The 17,133-nt window shown below is 38.8% G+C and overlaps 3 protein-coding genes across 6 annotated transcripts in view; all 3 read left to right on the forward strand.

The window, feature by feature from the left end:
* Window positions 1-1,675: 1,675 nt before the first annotated feature.
* On the forward strand, window positions 1,676-3,628 carry zgc:112052 (protein C19orf12 homolog). The gene is made up of 3 exons (XM_058646318.1): window positions 1,676-1,805; window positions 2,099-2,259; window positions 2,447-3,628. The coding sequence occupies exons 2-3, from the start codon at window positions 2,100-2,102 to the stop codon at window positions 2,710-2,712; spliced, it is 426 nt and encodes a 141-aa protein (XP_058502301.1). The 5' UTR covers window positions 1,676-1,805; window position 2,099; the 3' UTR covers window positions 2,713-3,628.
* Window positions 3,629-4,715: 1,087 nt separating this feature from the next.
* rxylt1 (ribitol xylosyltransferase 1) lies at window positions 4,716-9,198 on the forward strand. Its single transcript, XM_058646317.1, has 6 exons — window positions 4,716-5,165; window positions 5,317-5,505; window positions 6,252-6,354; window positions 6,527-6,841; window positions 6,978-7,148; window positions 8,167-9,198. The coding sequence occupies exons 1-6, from the start codon at window positions 5,018-5,020 to the stop codon at window positions 8,567-8,569; spliced, it is 1,329 nt and encodes a 442-aa protein (XP_058502300.1). The 5' UTR covers window positions 4,716-5,017; the 3' UTR covers window positions 8,570-9,198.
* A 1,016-nt stretch (window positions 9,199-10,214) lies between these two features.
* Window positions 10,215-17,133, forward strand: part of srgap1a (SLIT-ROBO Rho GTPase activating protein 1a) — a 71,068-nt gene continuing 64,149 nt past the window's right edge. The window contains exon 1 of one of the 4 annotated variants that reach the window (XM_058645651.1): window positions 10,215-10,921. In XM_058645651.1, coding sequence (XP_058501634.1) covers window positions 10,858-10,921 — 64 coding nt within the window. In that variant the 5' untranslated portion in view covers window positions 10,215-10,857. The remainder of the gene's footprint in view (window positions 10,922-17,133) is intronic. The other 3 variants (XM_058645652.1, XM_058645649.1, XM_058645650.1) reach the window with 3 other exon arrangements.

Here is a 17,133-nt window from a genome sequence, read left to right on the forward strand (position 1 = left end):
GCAACATCCCTTCTATATTAAGGCCTTAGTACAATATTTTCCCTCATTAAGTGATAAATCTGTAGTCTCACCGTTAGATGTCAGTAACTACTTACTCATTGTTTATTATGTGCTAAATTAATTGAACACAGTAATTAAATGTATACGTATAAACCTTTTATGGAATGTAGTTATCTCTCCATTGTATTTATGACACTGCCTCACCTTCATTTACAGGCACTGCGGGGCATGTTATGCTTCTCACTTTCCTTTTAAAACTCAAATCTCTCTGGTTTTAAAACTTTGTACACCTCTAAATGACCCAGATCTACACTGAGCTTGAGCTACATTTAGCTGCACTTTAAACTTGCATCTACTGTAATAAACAACTATGTTTTCTATTGACCACCGTGCTATTGTTTTGAAAAGTAAACCATGTTTCCGTTTTTCATCTTCGTGACGTGAACTTGACGCAGCTACTTCTCCGTTTCCTGGTGTCCTCTGGGTAAGAATGGACTGTGCTGCTGCTGCTACTGTACGTAAACACTGTACATTAATCGACAGACTTCCACTGTGGTTGCATTGAAGTGCTTTATAAATAAAGTTGGATTGGATTTGATTGAATTGTGATATTAAATATGCTCATGCGACGATATTAAATATCCTCTACACGAACAGAGTAGTTAAGAGATAATGACACACGTGACACAAATACACAATCCTTTACAACGGCTCATATAACTAGATAACATCAGCTCAGACGTAACAGTTATGATAAACATGTTTGGTTGCTGTGTAAAATGTATGTATAGAAAATCACCAGTCTCTGCACCTTTCATCTTCTCTGACAGTCTCTGGCTGTCATTGGTGCTTTTAGTAGCAGTTGGAAATATCATGATCAACAATTATCCAAATTCAAAATAATTATTCCTGATAAGTTTCCATAAGTGAGTTATCAAAAATATACAAAAACTGACAGTGAATATTCAATTAATTACACGACTGTCTTAAAGTGTACAAATTTGTTTACAAATATTTGATAAATAATTTTTGCTTTAATCAAGGTGCCACAAAGATTCAGTCGATATGTCTGTATGGTCAATTATTGATTTAAGCTTTTATAAAGCCTCATGAAAAACACATGAAAAATAATACTAGGTAGGTATAGGTTCATCTGGATAAAACACAATCCACAAAAGAATTAATACACATTTGCTGCTCTTTCTATTTGAATTAAATTTAATAAAAAAAAACTATTCCTCGTACAGACTATAAATCATTACACCAATTTACATAACTTAAAAAACATTAAAACACAAATCAAATGATCACACAAGAGACTTATTATTATTATAATAATAATAACAATAAATCACAATTTAAAAAATAATCTCAATTAATTATAAACATAATATCCTTTGTTGACTTTTTTTTATTCTTCAGTTTCTGGTCAACAAAGGATATTCTGACTTATTATTATTATTATTTTATTTTTTATTATTGATATTCCACAAATCAAAAAATTTACAAATAAAACCTGTAAATAAATAAGTGAATAACAATTGGATTTTCTATAAACGATAACACGACCAGCAAAGTACTGGAAGTTGGTTGTATGTACCTATTTTTGATTGTCCGACCAAACACCAGAAATTTCCGAAACTGTCGATTGTCCCTGAACACAACGATTTTGTTTTTTCCCATTATGCATTGCGGCCGTAGTCATGCTAGCTCAGGAGTCAGGTAACATTTGACAGATTGGACAGACATTCATCCAAATACAAGCTCAAGAAACAATATTAATGAGGATTTAAGAACCTGGCAAGGTTTGTGTGATGCTTTTACTGTCGCTGTATTTGACTGAGATATTATTGTGTTAAACATGGGTTTAATAGATGCTACACTGGGTAACAGTTCTTATGGTTCCTGGTGCACTCGGTGCTATTCACAAATTGTGTATGTATATCGAACTGTTATAACATGAACTCATTGCTGTACTCCGGTGTCAGTTTTGTATGTTTAACTTCATATTGTCGTCATTTTTATTGCGTGTCTGTCATGGATAGATATGTATCTTAAAAGTGTCTTTGTATTGTAACATTGTAAATCTGATTTTCAGTATGAGTCAACGTGTCAATGATGTTATGAAGCTATGTTGTGAGTTATCGGCCAATCAGCAAATCCAGACCACAGTGAAGGGCTCAGGGAAGGGAGCAGCAGCAGCTGGAGGACTGGCCTTTGCTGGAGGGTTAGTTGGGGGTCCTCTTGGTATTGCAGTGGGTGAGTAAAGAAAAAAGAAAATAAACAGCTCCTTTTTAGCTTGTTTACAAAATATTTATTGTCATCATGACTCATTTGTCAAACTGGAGCCACTCTTTGTATTCTCTGCTGTTATCACAAAAGCAAATACTCAATTGCCAAATGACTAAAGGGCATTTCAAAAGTGTGTAACCATCTTCTCCTCCAGGTGGGGCTGTTGGAGGCCTTCTGGGCTGCTGGTTGACCAGTGGACAATTCAAACCTTTGCCTCAAATCATAATGGAGCTCAGTCCAGTGCAGCAGCAGAAGCTTTATGATGATCTCATGGCCATTCTGGGAGACATTCAGTGGACAGACGTGGTCCAGCTAACTACTCTGGTGATGGGCAACGCTGCCCTAAAGCAGCAGCTGACAGGCGCTCTTCTTGGATATGTTACCAAGGAGCTCCAGGGCGAGGTGCACTACGTGGATTAGTGTCTGTGGGAACACTGGGAAACACTCAGAGGCCTTAGTGCTCAGGAGGATTTAGCATTTGATGATAATGTGAACTTTTTATGTGAAGGTATAGAGACTCTTAATTAAATGTGAAATCACACACCTGCTGACAGCGAACACGGATCAAAAGCAGGACCACACATTGTTGTGAAATAGAATAGCTGTTTATCTTGGTGAATATACTAAGGTTGAATGATTTATTTAATTAGTTATTTATTCATTCATTCATTAAGCCTCTGCTCATGTCTGACTTTAAATGTTATCTGAACTATACTACTATACATTAGCTCTCAAATAGCATTACTCTCAAGTCAATACTGCCATATTTAAAAGCTGAGGTTAGTACCTGCTATGCTGTGTGAAATGATTACAAGGATTTTATTTATCAAGTGTTTTTCTTTTTTTAAAAAGTTGTTTAAATCACAACATATTGTTGTCATCACTGAGCCAATCCAATTTTATTGTATCTCCATGAGACTTAAATCACAGAATACACTGTAAACAGTAGCAGTTAATCTTACCCTTGTCACATTTTGCTACTGCACCTCATCAGATCGATACAAACAAGTGTTGTGTAATTATGATGCTCTAGTTGCCTGAATGCAAGACCCATGGACTGGACTTGCTTGTGTTGTCAAAAGCACTGTATGCCTTTATAGGTTGGGCTAATAAATGCCAAGATTTATTTTTTGCCTCACTTTGTGCATGACTGTACTGCTATGTATGTTCAAAAGCTTTGTTGTATCTTTTTAATATAAACAAACAATATCTATCATATGTGGCCATGCAAAGAGGAAAATTAGTACTTTTAAATACAATTGTACATAGATTTGTCTATATGTACATATGGTTACTATACATTATAGTTACATAAACATTTGTGTATTCTAATGCCTTTACTGTATCAAGGAAATTATTTTTTGTCCTTCATGTTCATCTATGAGCAGCAGAACTCATAATGTAAATGACACATTTGAAATAACATTTTTGGGGAATGCAGGTGATGGAAACGAATGTTAGATTTTAATGATCCATGAGCGCCTAGGGTGTATGTAGAAATCCATCTGTAAGGTACATTACACTGCCTGAATAAATGTCTGCGAAGAAAGGAAAGTTTAAAAATCATGACTGAACCAAAAATATTGTTGAAAATATACTACATTTATTTTTAAATACACACATTTTCACCCCGACTCTTTATGCCACCGTTTATACATACATATTACAGAGAGGAACTCTGACAGACCCCCAGCGTTTATCTAACTATGACCGTATCCTCATCATGAAACTCATATTGGGGAACCTCCAGGTTCAGAGGAGCAGGTCCCTTCCAGAAGCGTCATAGTCTCCGGCGTTGGCGATGGGCACGCAACCCAAATGAATTCACTTACCGGACAATGACCCAGCTATGGTTAAACGCTCTATCCTTGTCATGTTCAGGGTGACGCAATTATGCAATATTCACAGCCGCCTCTCTAACAAATTAACTAATTTAGTTTTATCCGCTGGTAACTTTCAGGTGAAGTATGTCAGTGACACCATCACTGGCTACTTCCTGCTAGCGACAGCAAGTTGTTATCATCTGTGTAAACAGGCTGCTAAAAGTACACCAGCTTAACACTTGAATAAATATGTAAAATGTGATGTGCTAGTGAGCATAGTTTTACCCTCGTATCGTTCGGCTCAAAGATGTCGTTCGTAACAACTCTGACTACTTTGACAGCAGACGTTATTTGCCCCTTACCAGCGGAAGGCACAACCGGGGAAAATTTGCTAACCAGACTTTTAACCGCGTGTTTTGTTGTCTGCAAGTACGCGGATAAAGCACATGGACGAGCGGCTAAAGTCATCATCTCTTTTGCAATACAGAGGCGTTTATCCCACAGTAGGGAACGCGATCTTGCATAATTTAACCAGACTCTTGACCAGACTCTTGATCTGCGTTACCAAAAAACCCTTCCGCTCTCAGAACGTTCCGCTCTTTGTGACACATGAACCAAGTGCCCTTTTAGTTTATCGTTGAGTATCCGGATTTATTGAATGATTATATGAGATTTTTTTATTAAAAGAATTTACAGAATATATGACTAGTCTTTAAAATTGCAATTTATGAGCCGTAATGAAAGAAATAAAAAACAAACTGAAATTAACCAATAATATCAAACAGGCATTTTTCTAAGCCAGCTATTTATAGGGGTCCTCGTGATGTAAACAAGTGTCCTCCCAAAAAAAACGGTGGTGAGCTACACAATGGTGACATGATAAGGAAAAAAAGAAAAGAAAAATGAAAATTCCAAAAAGAAAATTATTCCTTCTAATTATTTTTGCCTATGTGGCATTTTCACTCTATGCGGCATACAGTGTCTTCTTCAGCACTAAAGTCATTTCCCGCGTCCACAGGGTGGTGAAGAAAGAGTCAGGAGCACCCTCGGGTAAATTTTCTTAACTGTTGTCTAGCCATGATGACATAATTCACACTCTTCTAGACCGACAGCTAAAAGTACCTAAGACAGATAACTTCGATGCGCGTCAATACGCTAAATTCTTATATTATAATGAATATTGCTTGTATTGTGTTTACAGGTGTTGTCAGAGATGGCGGTGCTGGTGCTCCATTTGTTGCAGATGAGTGGAATCCGTGGGAGGATGAAGAGGTGGAGTACAACTCTGCTCTGAGCAAAAAGAGAGAGGCCTTTAAACAGCACCTTAGTCGAATTGATAAGAACAAACCCCAAAGATTCAAAGTCCAAGTGTGGGGTAAAGCTGCCATTGGTAGGTTTTTAACTTGGTTTATAAAATAATGTTTGACATCTGGTTATGCTGTTACTTCACAATTTGTAGTTTCCATGCGCTTACCCATCACATTAGAGTAAAAAACTTTAATATTAAAAAAATAAAAGAAAATGTTTATAGGTTATATAAGTTGCTGTATCTACACATTACTCTCTTTAATACCTAAATGTCTTTAGAGGCTTACTATAAACATTTTACATTCATGAATATTGTTATCAATGCAAGGAAAAAGCTAACTAATAACAAGCCCACTTGCATAAATAAATATAATTAGGTTTGTCTTCAGTGTTTGGTGTGGATGGAAAATGCTTGAGAATACATTGGTGATGAGGTGAAGAGTGAAATGTTTTCTTTAATTCTTTTTATAGTCCAAAATGAAGGAGATATAACAAAATACTACATTTTTATAGGCATAATCCATACTGTAAATCTATATTAAAAATGTACATTGCAATTTTCAAAAGAAAATAAAGCAACATATCTAAACAAGTGCGTGGAGGGTTTTAGTTTACATTAGAGTAAGGGCTACAACTTTAATGGTCCTTGAGGAAAAAAAAATGTATACATTTATTTATCATTTTTACATGTTAATACCAGGAATGTCTACATATACAGTGAGTATGTGGCTGTGGAAGCCTTGCAACATATTACTCATTACAATATGGTACAACATACAGTACATTTACATTTTAACTTCAGAAGTTAACCCTCTTTTTTATTCTCAGGACTTTACCTTTGGGAACATATTTTAGAAGGACCACTCAACCCTACTGACAAGGTGGCACAATGGAGAGAGGGGGAGCTGCAGTCAGGAAAAATTGATTTCAGGTGATATATCACTGATGTGATCTTCCAAAAAAAGAAAAAAATCTGCTAAACCCAAACATACAATCACAGCTTCTATGAAATACACCTCAAAAACAAACAACCATTGATGAAGGCAGAAAACTGTTACACTGATTATTTCTCTCTTCATCCACTCTTACCTCTTTGTTGTTAGTTTCTACACAGGTCCTGCTGTTGTCCAGGGCCATGTTCCTCTGGATATGAACAGCCTGGTTCTGGTTCTGAATGGCCGTGAACAGCAAAAGGTTTCTTACTCCACACGATGGTTGGAGCATGTCCAAGCTCTGGTTCAGTCCCACACTGTGATGCATGTGGCTGTGGTCCTGCTCGGCAATGAGCACTGCAACAACGCCTGGATCGGTCCCTACCTAAAGAGAAATGGTGGCTTTGTGGATCTGCTGTTTCTCGTCTACGACAGCCCTTGGGTCAATGACAAAGATGTCTTCCAGTGGCCCCTCGGTGTCGCAACGTACGTCACCTTGTAGTTCTCTTTGTATGTGTTAGTGTGTTGGCATCGTGTTAGGCATTGATTATATTGTGCATATTATCTTGTAAATTGATAATGTAGTCTAACATGTTGTTCTGTTTTTGTTTTCTTTGTGCAGATACAGGCAGTTTCCTATGATCAGGCCTAATGCCCAACTGATTACCTCCAACAGACCATACCTCTGCAATTTCCTTGGAACTGTGTACAAAAATTCCTCCAGAGAAACACTCATGCAAGTGCTAACACATTCAGGCCTGGATAAGGACTGCATCACCAACGCTAGAGAGAAGTAAGTCATGAGTTAGTAGTATTGTTTAGCACCGATGTGGTCGATTAGACTGATTTTCTAGACTGACTAATGTTGAGAACATTTGTCTAACAAACATCTTCTTACTGACACTAGCGCCGCATGGGGCTTTTCAGCCGCATGGGGCTTTTCAGCCCCTCTTATTAAAAGATCAAGGCGAGAAATAAGTGTTTTAATATGTGGGCTACTAAAATATGCATCACATCAAATATGGAAAGCCATTCCCAACACATCATGAAGGAAGTACACATTCTTTGCATCCACATACTGTACATCTTTTCTCAAGCATGAAATACATGAAGTCTAAACACTGTTTTATTTATTTCAAAGTGGGTCACCTTTTTTGATCAATTTATCAATTTTCCACAAATAACCACAAATAACGGAAGGACTCAAAGAGATCTACAAAGTTATGTGGTTTACTTGAAGGTAGGCCTACACATGTCAAATTTAAGATTAATTATATTTGGGTGGAGAGGGGTCAAAATGGCTCGTCCGATTCTGATTAGTGTATCCTATTCATTATAATAAGAATATTCTAAAACTGTTCAGGCCTGTTACAGTTAATTATAGTAGATTATCAGACATCCACCGAACTCAATTAACTGTCAAATTAATTCAAGGCTCCTGAGACAGTAGGAATTACTTTATCTTATTAATGTCTTAAAGGTTCTAGTCCTTACTTATGCTGTTAAATTTTTTAGCTTTCAAAGTGAACTGCACCGGAGGAATCGTAACTAAAAGGACTATAACTCGAGAAGAAGATAATACCCCCTAGGTTTAGTGAAACCTTATAAGAAATGGCTTCTTTATGTATTTGTTTGAACAGTTAAAACAGCAAAAATTACTAAGTGATTTTGCTATTGCTTTTATAGAATGTGAAGAACTTTGGTGTTTTTCTATTCTTCTTTGAACAGAATATCTCCTGTTAAGATTACTGTAAAATGTAGCTTTTTTGGCTGTTTAAAAACCATTCTGTTGCCCTTCCATCCTTCCTCAGGTGGCTTCCTCAGGAGACAACAGACAGTTTGAGGCGCTATCAGACTGCTCTGGCCCAGAGTGAGCTCACTCTCTGCCCTGTCGGGATCAACACAGAGTGCTACCGCATCTATGAAGCCTGCTCTTACGGCTCAGTGCCTGTGGTGGAAGACGTATTGACACCTGGCACGTGTGCAGCAGGACCCAGCTCCCCGCTGCGTCTCCTCAAAGCTGCAGGAGCACCATTCATCTTCATCACTGATTGGAAAGAGCTGCCGGCCATCTTGGAGAGGGAGCGAGCACTGAGCCACGAGCAGAGGGTGGACAGGAGGAGGAGGCTGTTGGAGTGGTACGCCAGTTTCCGTCAGCAGATGAAAGAGAGGTTCACTGAGGTCATCGAGGAGACTTTCTTCAAAAGCGGCTGACTGTGATGCTTAACCAACAAACCTCTTAAAGATGAACAGGGGGAACACTAAACAGTTATTTAATTTCTTTATTGTGGAAAATGTGATGTACTTCTGGAATAGTGGACCTGGTGATGTTCAGTGTAATTCCCGTGCAGGGTATTATAAAGCTGTTATGTTTGTTGTAATGTTTTAAACTTTTATTGAAAAAAATAAATAAAAGTTTAAAAGTCTTGTAATGGCCTTAAATCCATTACTATATATTTATTATTTTAAATGTTTACTTTGTGAACGTTCTGGGCATTTTGAATCATGAGTAACAAGCTGCCTTTGCTCTTTATATTAGTATTTTAATTGTTTTATATCTCTCTGTTTGTATGGATTTAATATTGTGATTTGTTTTTCTTTTTGAAAGACTACAAATTAGGTGTATACTGAGATGATAATGTGGTTTTAGATCTTGTTTTGAAATGGTACATAGATCTATTTTGTATTGTGAGCAGCTAGAGTGGATGTTGTTTGTGTGGCATGGGTCACCTTTCTGGTGAGAGCAGCAACAATTACATTTTTGTTTTATTTATCTCAGTCATGTGCTGCATGTTTTTAGACAGTGCAATAAATTAAAATGGAGAGTTGTTCTGTAGTCAGTGGATGTGATGTCCTGTGCTTTCATTTACCCTGAAGATGGCGCTGTGGGCCAATTCGTTTTCAATACCAAGTACTACTTTTAACTCCAGGCTCCTGAATGAAGGAGAAAATCTTACAAACGTTTAAATGTATTAAGCCAACACAGATTAAATGAAACAATGCAGCAACAATAAGTGCTGTGGTATCTTCAAACGCTGCTTATTTGCATTTTCAAGCTCAGACTTTGAAAAATAATATATGTACATTTTAAGTGTAATATTATAGTATAATATTAAATCTATACATCTTTGGGGACACACCTGCATTTTCTAACTTGGCTGTCTGCCTCTGAGGGATCCCATGTGCTGCCAACAGCACTGGATGCATGTATATTTCATTGCTGACTATTTTAAATTATAAAGTTATACTGAGGGAACAGCTATTAATTGCAGAGGTCTTCAGACACAGTGGATGTTAAATGTAAAATAATCCTCCAGGACAGGGAAATATGATAGTGTAAAAGATAAAGTTGTATGTATGTATTACAAACAGCAGGAAATATACATAATAAAAAATATTGGTATCCATGAGGACTTAGACTTGAAATGTGATTAGTTTATGGTTCAGCTTTAACTGATTATGATAAAGTTAGGGAAATCAACAGATAGCTACGCAAATATCTCATTCTGAGTGTGTGTTCCATGTATTGTGCATGTTGTGGGCACTTAGGCCTCAGCCTGTTTACACAGTCACATTATTTGTACGTGTCTTCTTTATGGGGACAAAAAGCAAGTCCCCATATCGTATATTAATACATTTTATGGTGAAGACATACTGTATGGTTAGGGTTAGGTTAAAGTCAGGGTTTGGATTAGTAATTATAGTGACGGTTAGAGTAAGTCTCCAGGAAATGAATGTAAGTTAATGCAATGTCCTCTGAAGTCATGGAAACCAGAGAGCGCGTGTGTGTGTGTGTATCCCTCCCTCCCTCCCTCTTCTTCCTCCCCTCTCTCTGCCTGGCTCCGGCTGCTGTGTGCTGCAGTCGGTCTGTCCTGTCTGCCTCTGAGCCTACCGCTGGGAGTTGGTGGTGGTGGAGGGGGGAAGGAGAAACCGTCGAGGGACAGCTAGCCAGTCAGCTCGGGGGGGAGTGAGTGAGTGAGTGAGTGTGTATGTGAGTGTGTGTGTGAGAGAGAGAGAGAGCGAATCCCAAACTGGGAACCACTGCGAAAAACTCCACACACGCTGGGACCAGTGTGTGACTTTAGGGACTATTTGTTAGCGCTACTTTGCCGGGAGCCGAGGAAAGCTGCTCTGAAACTTACGTGACAGTTTTTTCCATCTTCTTCTCCTTGTTGTGCAGCTGGAGCAGCGGCAGTAACGACGGTGCTGTTGCTCCCGGAGTTGAGTGGATTCATTGGTTGGAGCAGGATTGCGCATTGGCCCTGTTGTGGTGTGTGTATATACCGCTTCTCCACGGGGACGAGGAACAATGCCGGAATAACCGTTTCCCTCCGAGTTTGCTCCTTTCTAATAGTCATTTTTGTTTGTGTGTGTGTGTGTGTCGCTGTTCATTTTCCCCCCTCTTGTGCGGGGATGCGTTGGCTGCTGTAGGATTTGTTGCTTGTTGACAAACAGTTTTCACAAGAAGTTTACAACAAGCTTGGGACACAAGAAGACATAAAATGTCCACGCCGAGGTTTAAAAAGGATAAAGAGATAATCGCGGACTACGAGAGCCAAGTGAAAGGTAAGAGGGGATGTGTTTTTGGAAGCGTGATGAAAAAATAAGTGGGACCAGGCGTGTTCATCTCTACCTGCATGCATGAGTCATAGCCTGTGATGTGTTCAAGTCCTGTAGATGTTCCCGTCAAGCCAAGTTTGATTTAGTTATAAATAAGTTTTACAAAGTTAAAGAGTATTCAATTTGTTCAAAAAAAGAGCATAAGAGAAGTTAAAAGCTCAAGTAGAACAGAAGGGGGAAAAAATATCAAAAAGTAAATACAAAACTGTACAAACTTAAGATTAGCTTAAAGATATGTAAGCATTTTGCATTTAAAAAGGTCAAATAACATACATTGAAAAATAATATAATTAGTAATAATATGTACTAATAATAATACAAATGGGTGAATGGATATGACTTCAGACTTGGTTGCATACAGTTAAAAGCACCGTTGTTTGCAGTCTAAATTTAAAAAATTGGGTCAGTTTTATTTTATGCATGTGTGCATTTGAAAAGATGAACTTCATTAGCAGAATAAAAAGACTGCTGTTTGAGTTCAGGAGCACCGGCGAGTCTTTTTGTTCGGTAGTTTTGCACGTGAAAAGCACGTTTAATTGCTCAGCAGCACGTTCACCACAGGCCCTCAGCACAGATCACTATCATTCACAGGTGCAGCCTATCACATCATCGGTGTGTCCAGTCAGGTCACAGCAATTCAGTGCACGATCACATTTGACTATCACTCACTCAATCTGCTGCATTTTTCTTTATTATGTAACACGTTTAACAACCTGTTACTGTCTGAGCTGGAGTCGTTTGAGGGTTTCTCACAATCACGGTTGGTGTGAGACTTTGTAGTAACTGCTTTGTCTCCACAGGGTTATGCAACTGAAGGGAGGCTCGGTGATATGAGCCATGTATGTTAATGTTATAATGATAAAAAAAACCGTTCAAATCAGTCCATTATTGATGATTATGGCAATAAGTGATATTTAAAGGAACAGTGTGTAACCGTAAGGAGGGTTTCTTGGTAGATAGTGAACATACTACCTGTTTACTATGTTTGTCTAAGTGTATCTATAATTGAAAAATAACAATGGTTTTCTTTTATGGAGACTGCCATGTTTCTACAGCAATACAGCACGTGTTTCGTGTTTTAAAACAGAAGCGTACTAAACAAATAAGAATGTAGTTTCTGGTATGTGAAGGCCACTGTAGTTCCCTGACACGCATGGGTCATTTTTACACAGTGAACCTTTAATTGGCTGCAATAATTAAGTGATTACTAAATTAACTGCCATCTATTTTCTTAATTATTTAACAATCATGAAGGTATGCATATGTTTGTTTAGCTATATGAAAAATACATCATAAAACTGAATATCCTTGGTTTATATACAAAACAAGACATTTGAGGATGTGGATGGGAAAATACTGATTAAGATTATTGCATTACTAACATTTTATGGACCAAACTACGGAAATGATAAGTGGAGAAAATAATCAACATTCATTTCAGCCATAATATTTAGAAGATTAAACGCAGTTAGAAGCTTTTTACCTATTTCAGAAGTATGAGGTAAATCATTCAAAGCTATTATGTGTTATTTATCAAGGAACATAAACACATCTTTGAACTTTTGTTTTAATGCTATTGAAGAAAATCATATTGCTGTATTTGTTCCCTCATTCCCCAGATTGCTTTAAACTGAAGCGTTAGAGTGCACACGTTCAGTCAGCTATTCTCATGGGTAAAGATTAAGTTGGTTGCTTGGGGGCACCTCAGCAGAATTGGGCGCTGGTGCCTGTGTATGTCTCTTTTCTTTTTAAAACACTTCTTCACCCTCTTTAGTACCCTCTTGATGTTTCAAGCCCACACACACAGTTCAGAGTACAAGGTTGCCATGTGGCTTGATTTAGCTATTTGAAGGTGATTTAAAGGTATGCCCGACACCCTAATGATACCACCCTAACTTATCTTGTGTCCTCCGTCCCCTTCATGTGCCCCCATGCATGCAGAGCAGAGTTACTTTGCTCCCAAACAGGCCAGCACAGGAAAGAGGCAGTTGCTGCTCCAGGGTAACCATGGGGATTTGGCCCAGAGCCAATCAGCACTGTCCTATACTTCTGTTAACATTCTGAAATTCCACCTATTCACATCCCCGTATCCAACCTAAATGTCCCCAGAAAAAAGGGACGGAGGTTATTAGGGGTCGTTGGGGGTTTAGATTTGGGTAGATTGGAGAAGGAAGCAGTTGAGATTGACGAATTACACGGCTGCATGTGGCCATGCACAAGTTCTCATTTGCAAGGAATGCTCAGCACCCTTTCTTCTCTCTGGGAGAATGACTAAGGACTTTCAGCCGATAATAGAAGATGATGCACAGTCATAGGGGATTCTGAACAAGAGATTACGAAGCCTCTCATTTGACATGTAGGACCCAGCGGGGTCTTAATAAAACCCCGATGGTGATGAGAATCGCTGTTGCTTGATGAGACCACTGGTGCCCCAGTTAATAAATATGAAGGTGTTTTGTTTTGATATGCTGTATCAAATGTGAGGGCAATGCACTGGGGCTTGTCATGTTTGGTTATTATTATTGTACGGATATTATTTTAGGGAAGTCAACATCAAAGCAAGTGCCAGTTTTGCATGAAGTACTGTACGTACGTATGTTTTGCAATGCAAATCTACATTGGTCAGTCTCTTTGAATGTCAGTTTATTTATTAATATTTATATCTTGTACACTGACATTTTTGGAGTGTGTGTATATATAACAGCGTTCGCCTTTTGTCACAGGTAACGGTGACAAAATACAACTCTGAAGTTTTTCATTAATACGCGAATTAACCGCAGTGTGTTTGCGTTTACTCCTGTTGTCATGTTTTACATTGAGAGCAATCAGTAGGTCAAATGAGATTATATGACGCTTTATATGGAATGAGACCTGCCAGGCTCATTAGCAAGTCAGCAGTTAGCGGTTAAAGAAAATGCTTGGAAACATGGTTTGTTTAATTTTTGCCAGCATTTGGTTTTCTGCTCCTGGTTTTGCAGCTGTTAAGTGTTTTGTTTTTTTTATGAGTTAAGAGTTTGCAGTGATAATGAGTGGAATCACATCTGCAGTGAAGCTGTGGTAGCCAGAGGTAGAGTCTTTAAAGAGAGACCCAAGAAGCTGAACTACAAGACAGCCCAGAAAACAGCTGGAGCTGATGTTGGAGGTTTTGGCCTGCAGTGCACCTTAAAATTAGTCTAATTCTTACAATGATTTTGACAAATACCTGGCAGCCAGGTTTGTCTGATCTTAAGCAACAACATCTGGAGCCATCTGTCCTGATATTGATAAGGCACATTGTTATTTGGCAGCATTTTTTTCTTGGTGCCACAATGTTTCCATATATACTGTTAGTATTGCTGATTTTGGGCTGAAATGTCATTTAGGAAACAAGGCATGTACTTTTAAAATACCCTTCCAACATTTTATTTTTTAACCCTGCCACTCAGAATATATAACAATGTTGGAAGTTTAAGAAAATTGTCCTTTCACTGAAAACGCTCTGGGTCATGGGAATTATACATTTTATTTTTTTGCTAATGACGTATTTTGACATCTACAACCAGATTTGGCTTGTTTTTGGGAAAAACAGAAAATGGAATATTTGGTTAAGACCGTTAAAAGCTAACTGTGCACATCAGCTGCACGCAATTGAAGTCATTTCAAACCAGTTAGGGTAAGATTGTGGACACACTGGTATTCTGTGTGTGGTGTAGCATAACTGCCTTGTTTTCTCCCTGACAAAGTGTTAGTTAGATGTCAGCCTGTGGCTTGCTGGTTGTGACAGGGGTGGTCGTGACTGCTACAGCAGGACTCCTTGAGCTTCTGACAGGAGTCTTCGTCTGGCTCATCATAAACTCTGCCCCCATTGACCTGCCCTCATGGTAGTTTGAAATCAGAGCCCTGCCACTCTGCATACTGAAAGAGAGTGGTCTGCAAATGTTTGTGTGGAGGGGGATTACAGGCAGGAAGCTGCTCTGAGGTGGTGTGGTCGTGTATATCTTTCAAATTAAATGGATTTGTCTCGTGGTTATATGCCACATACTTTCTTTTTTTTAACTAAGCTACATTTACACTACTTACCTTTTTCCATCTAAAAATGCATAAACTCTGCTCCAGGTGCGCCTCCTGTCCACAGTCCATTTTTCAACCCAGCGAATAGAGAAGTCTGAAAATGCGGTTGGCTTTAATTAAGTTTGAAAACTCTCTCTTTAACAATGATGATGCAGAGTGCACACCCAGTGGAATGGCACAAAGGTGCACCCTTTTTGCTGTCCATAAAAGAAGACCCTTGCTATTGCTGAGCACAAGCAAGGCCTCACTTTCCCTGCTGTGCTTTCTGTTTTGGCTGGTGTATTGTCACCATTGTAAAGTGACTGGTTAATTCAGTTTCTTCTCAGAAAGGAGCCCACTGGTGCATGACATCAGCCATAACTAAGTGACTCATACTGCGATTGAAAAATAAACTCAAATCACTGTATTGACTAAGTAGCCGCACATGTTCATGTTCAGTTGCTAAAACCGTCCCCAGTGCCAAGTTACCCCACACTCTCTTCTCATGATGTTGGGGCAGTTAGAAGGATCTGTGTGTGCGACCAGAGTGCTGGGTAATGAGCTGGAGGAGATTCAGTGTGCAACTACATTAGCTAATATAAGGCACACATTACTAATTGAATTGGGTACTGAAACAAGGAAAACAGAGGAATTAAAAGTGAAGGGGAATTAAACGGGAAATAAAAGGGGGAGCTAAACGGTGATAAGAGATTTTAGATACTTTCTAAACAACCTTAATTCCCTTGAACCACTGATGGGACCCAGCAGATGGACAGAACGGAAGGCAGACAGACTCAAACTGACCATCGGGCCATGCTGCTGCCTGCAACCCAGTAAGGCAGGATTAGGAGGAAGGAGATCGGGGGATGGGGAGGGACGGTATGAGGTCAGTGCAGGAATAAGTGAAGGCGGTTGTCATAAGCTCTGACTTGGTTGACTTCTTTTAATCCATGTCTTTGTGTGTCTGCAGTTGTTTCATCTGCAGGATGTAAGACTTTTATGTTTTAAGTGGTAGCAAACACGCCCCAAGTAAAGTCTCTTGCTGTTTCTTATTTCCTGCGTTCACTTAAACAATGTGACATCTGCCACTTTGCCTTCCTCGTCCTTGTGTCAGTGGTTTTACTTACCTTGACAATCTGTTTACAAGCTGTGGCTCATTGGACGGCTCCATTTCTTTTCAGTCAACCTCATGGAAACCAAGACTGAGCTGTGTGGAGCCCCGGGTCCTTCTCGTGCTCTCACGGTGTTCATGCAATTGTAGTAAGCATTGCTAAATGAACAACTGGCTGACTTGTCAGTCCTTTGAATGACTATTCACATGTGTACAGTGTCACATAGTTCACAACATAAAAATAATATAAAGCCTTTTCAGTGAAGACACACATTGCAACATTGCTGCAGGTATTGAGGTGGTGTAAAGTGTAGCTTAGGAATCAGTGAAACTGCATGCAGTGCATTGACATGAGGCATTCCTTAAAAGAAACTTATTTTTTTCACAAGTTACAGGTATTTTTAGATATCACTGCTTACTTAATTGTCCTCTCTACAAAAATAAACCTCTGGAAACATCCTTTTTCTTCTTTGGAGTTTAACAACTGTTGGCACTAATTATGTCGCATTACTGCCCTCTTGTTCATCTTCTACCTTCTTCTTAATGTCATCTTCTTCTCAGTAGTTTTCTTTTCACAAATCCTCTTTACATCCTGTTGGAAATGGAGTTTATCTATAAAAAGGTCTACGTATCCCTACATTTGAATGAATCAAATTGGTGCAACATCATTTCCGCCTCCCTCTACCATAAACCCTCTTTCCTACCAACCCCCGTAACGCTGATGAACGGAGGTTTAATTTACTGATCTTGCATATAGTTCTCTTCTCCTCCCCCATTGTTCTTTCGTCTGCCTTGTCCTCGTGACTGAGGCCAACAGGCTTTGTGCTCCCCTTGTAATCAATAGCCAGAGAACAATCTCCAAAGGCACAGCTGCCATGTTGTGTGGCCCTGTGGAAAAGTTTAAAATGAACAATACGTCAACAGAATGTACCCCTGTAGGCCAGAAGTTATTTGACTTATTTGAAAATATAAGGCAGTCCCATTTCTGTGGGCACCCCAAAATATCTACTCGGTTTAA

This window comes from Solea solea, chromosome 12 (assembly GCF_958295425.1).
Source record: "Solea solea chromosome 12, fSolSol10.1, whole genome shotgun sequence".
Taxonomy (NCBI): domain Eukaryota; kingdom Metazoa; phylum Chordata; class Actinopteri; order Pleuronectiformes; family Soleidae; genus Solea; species Solea solea.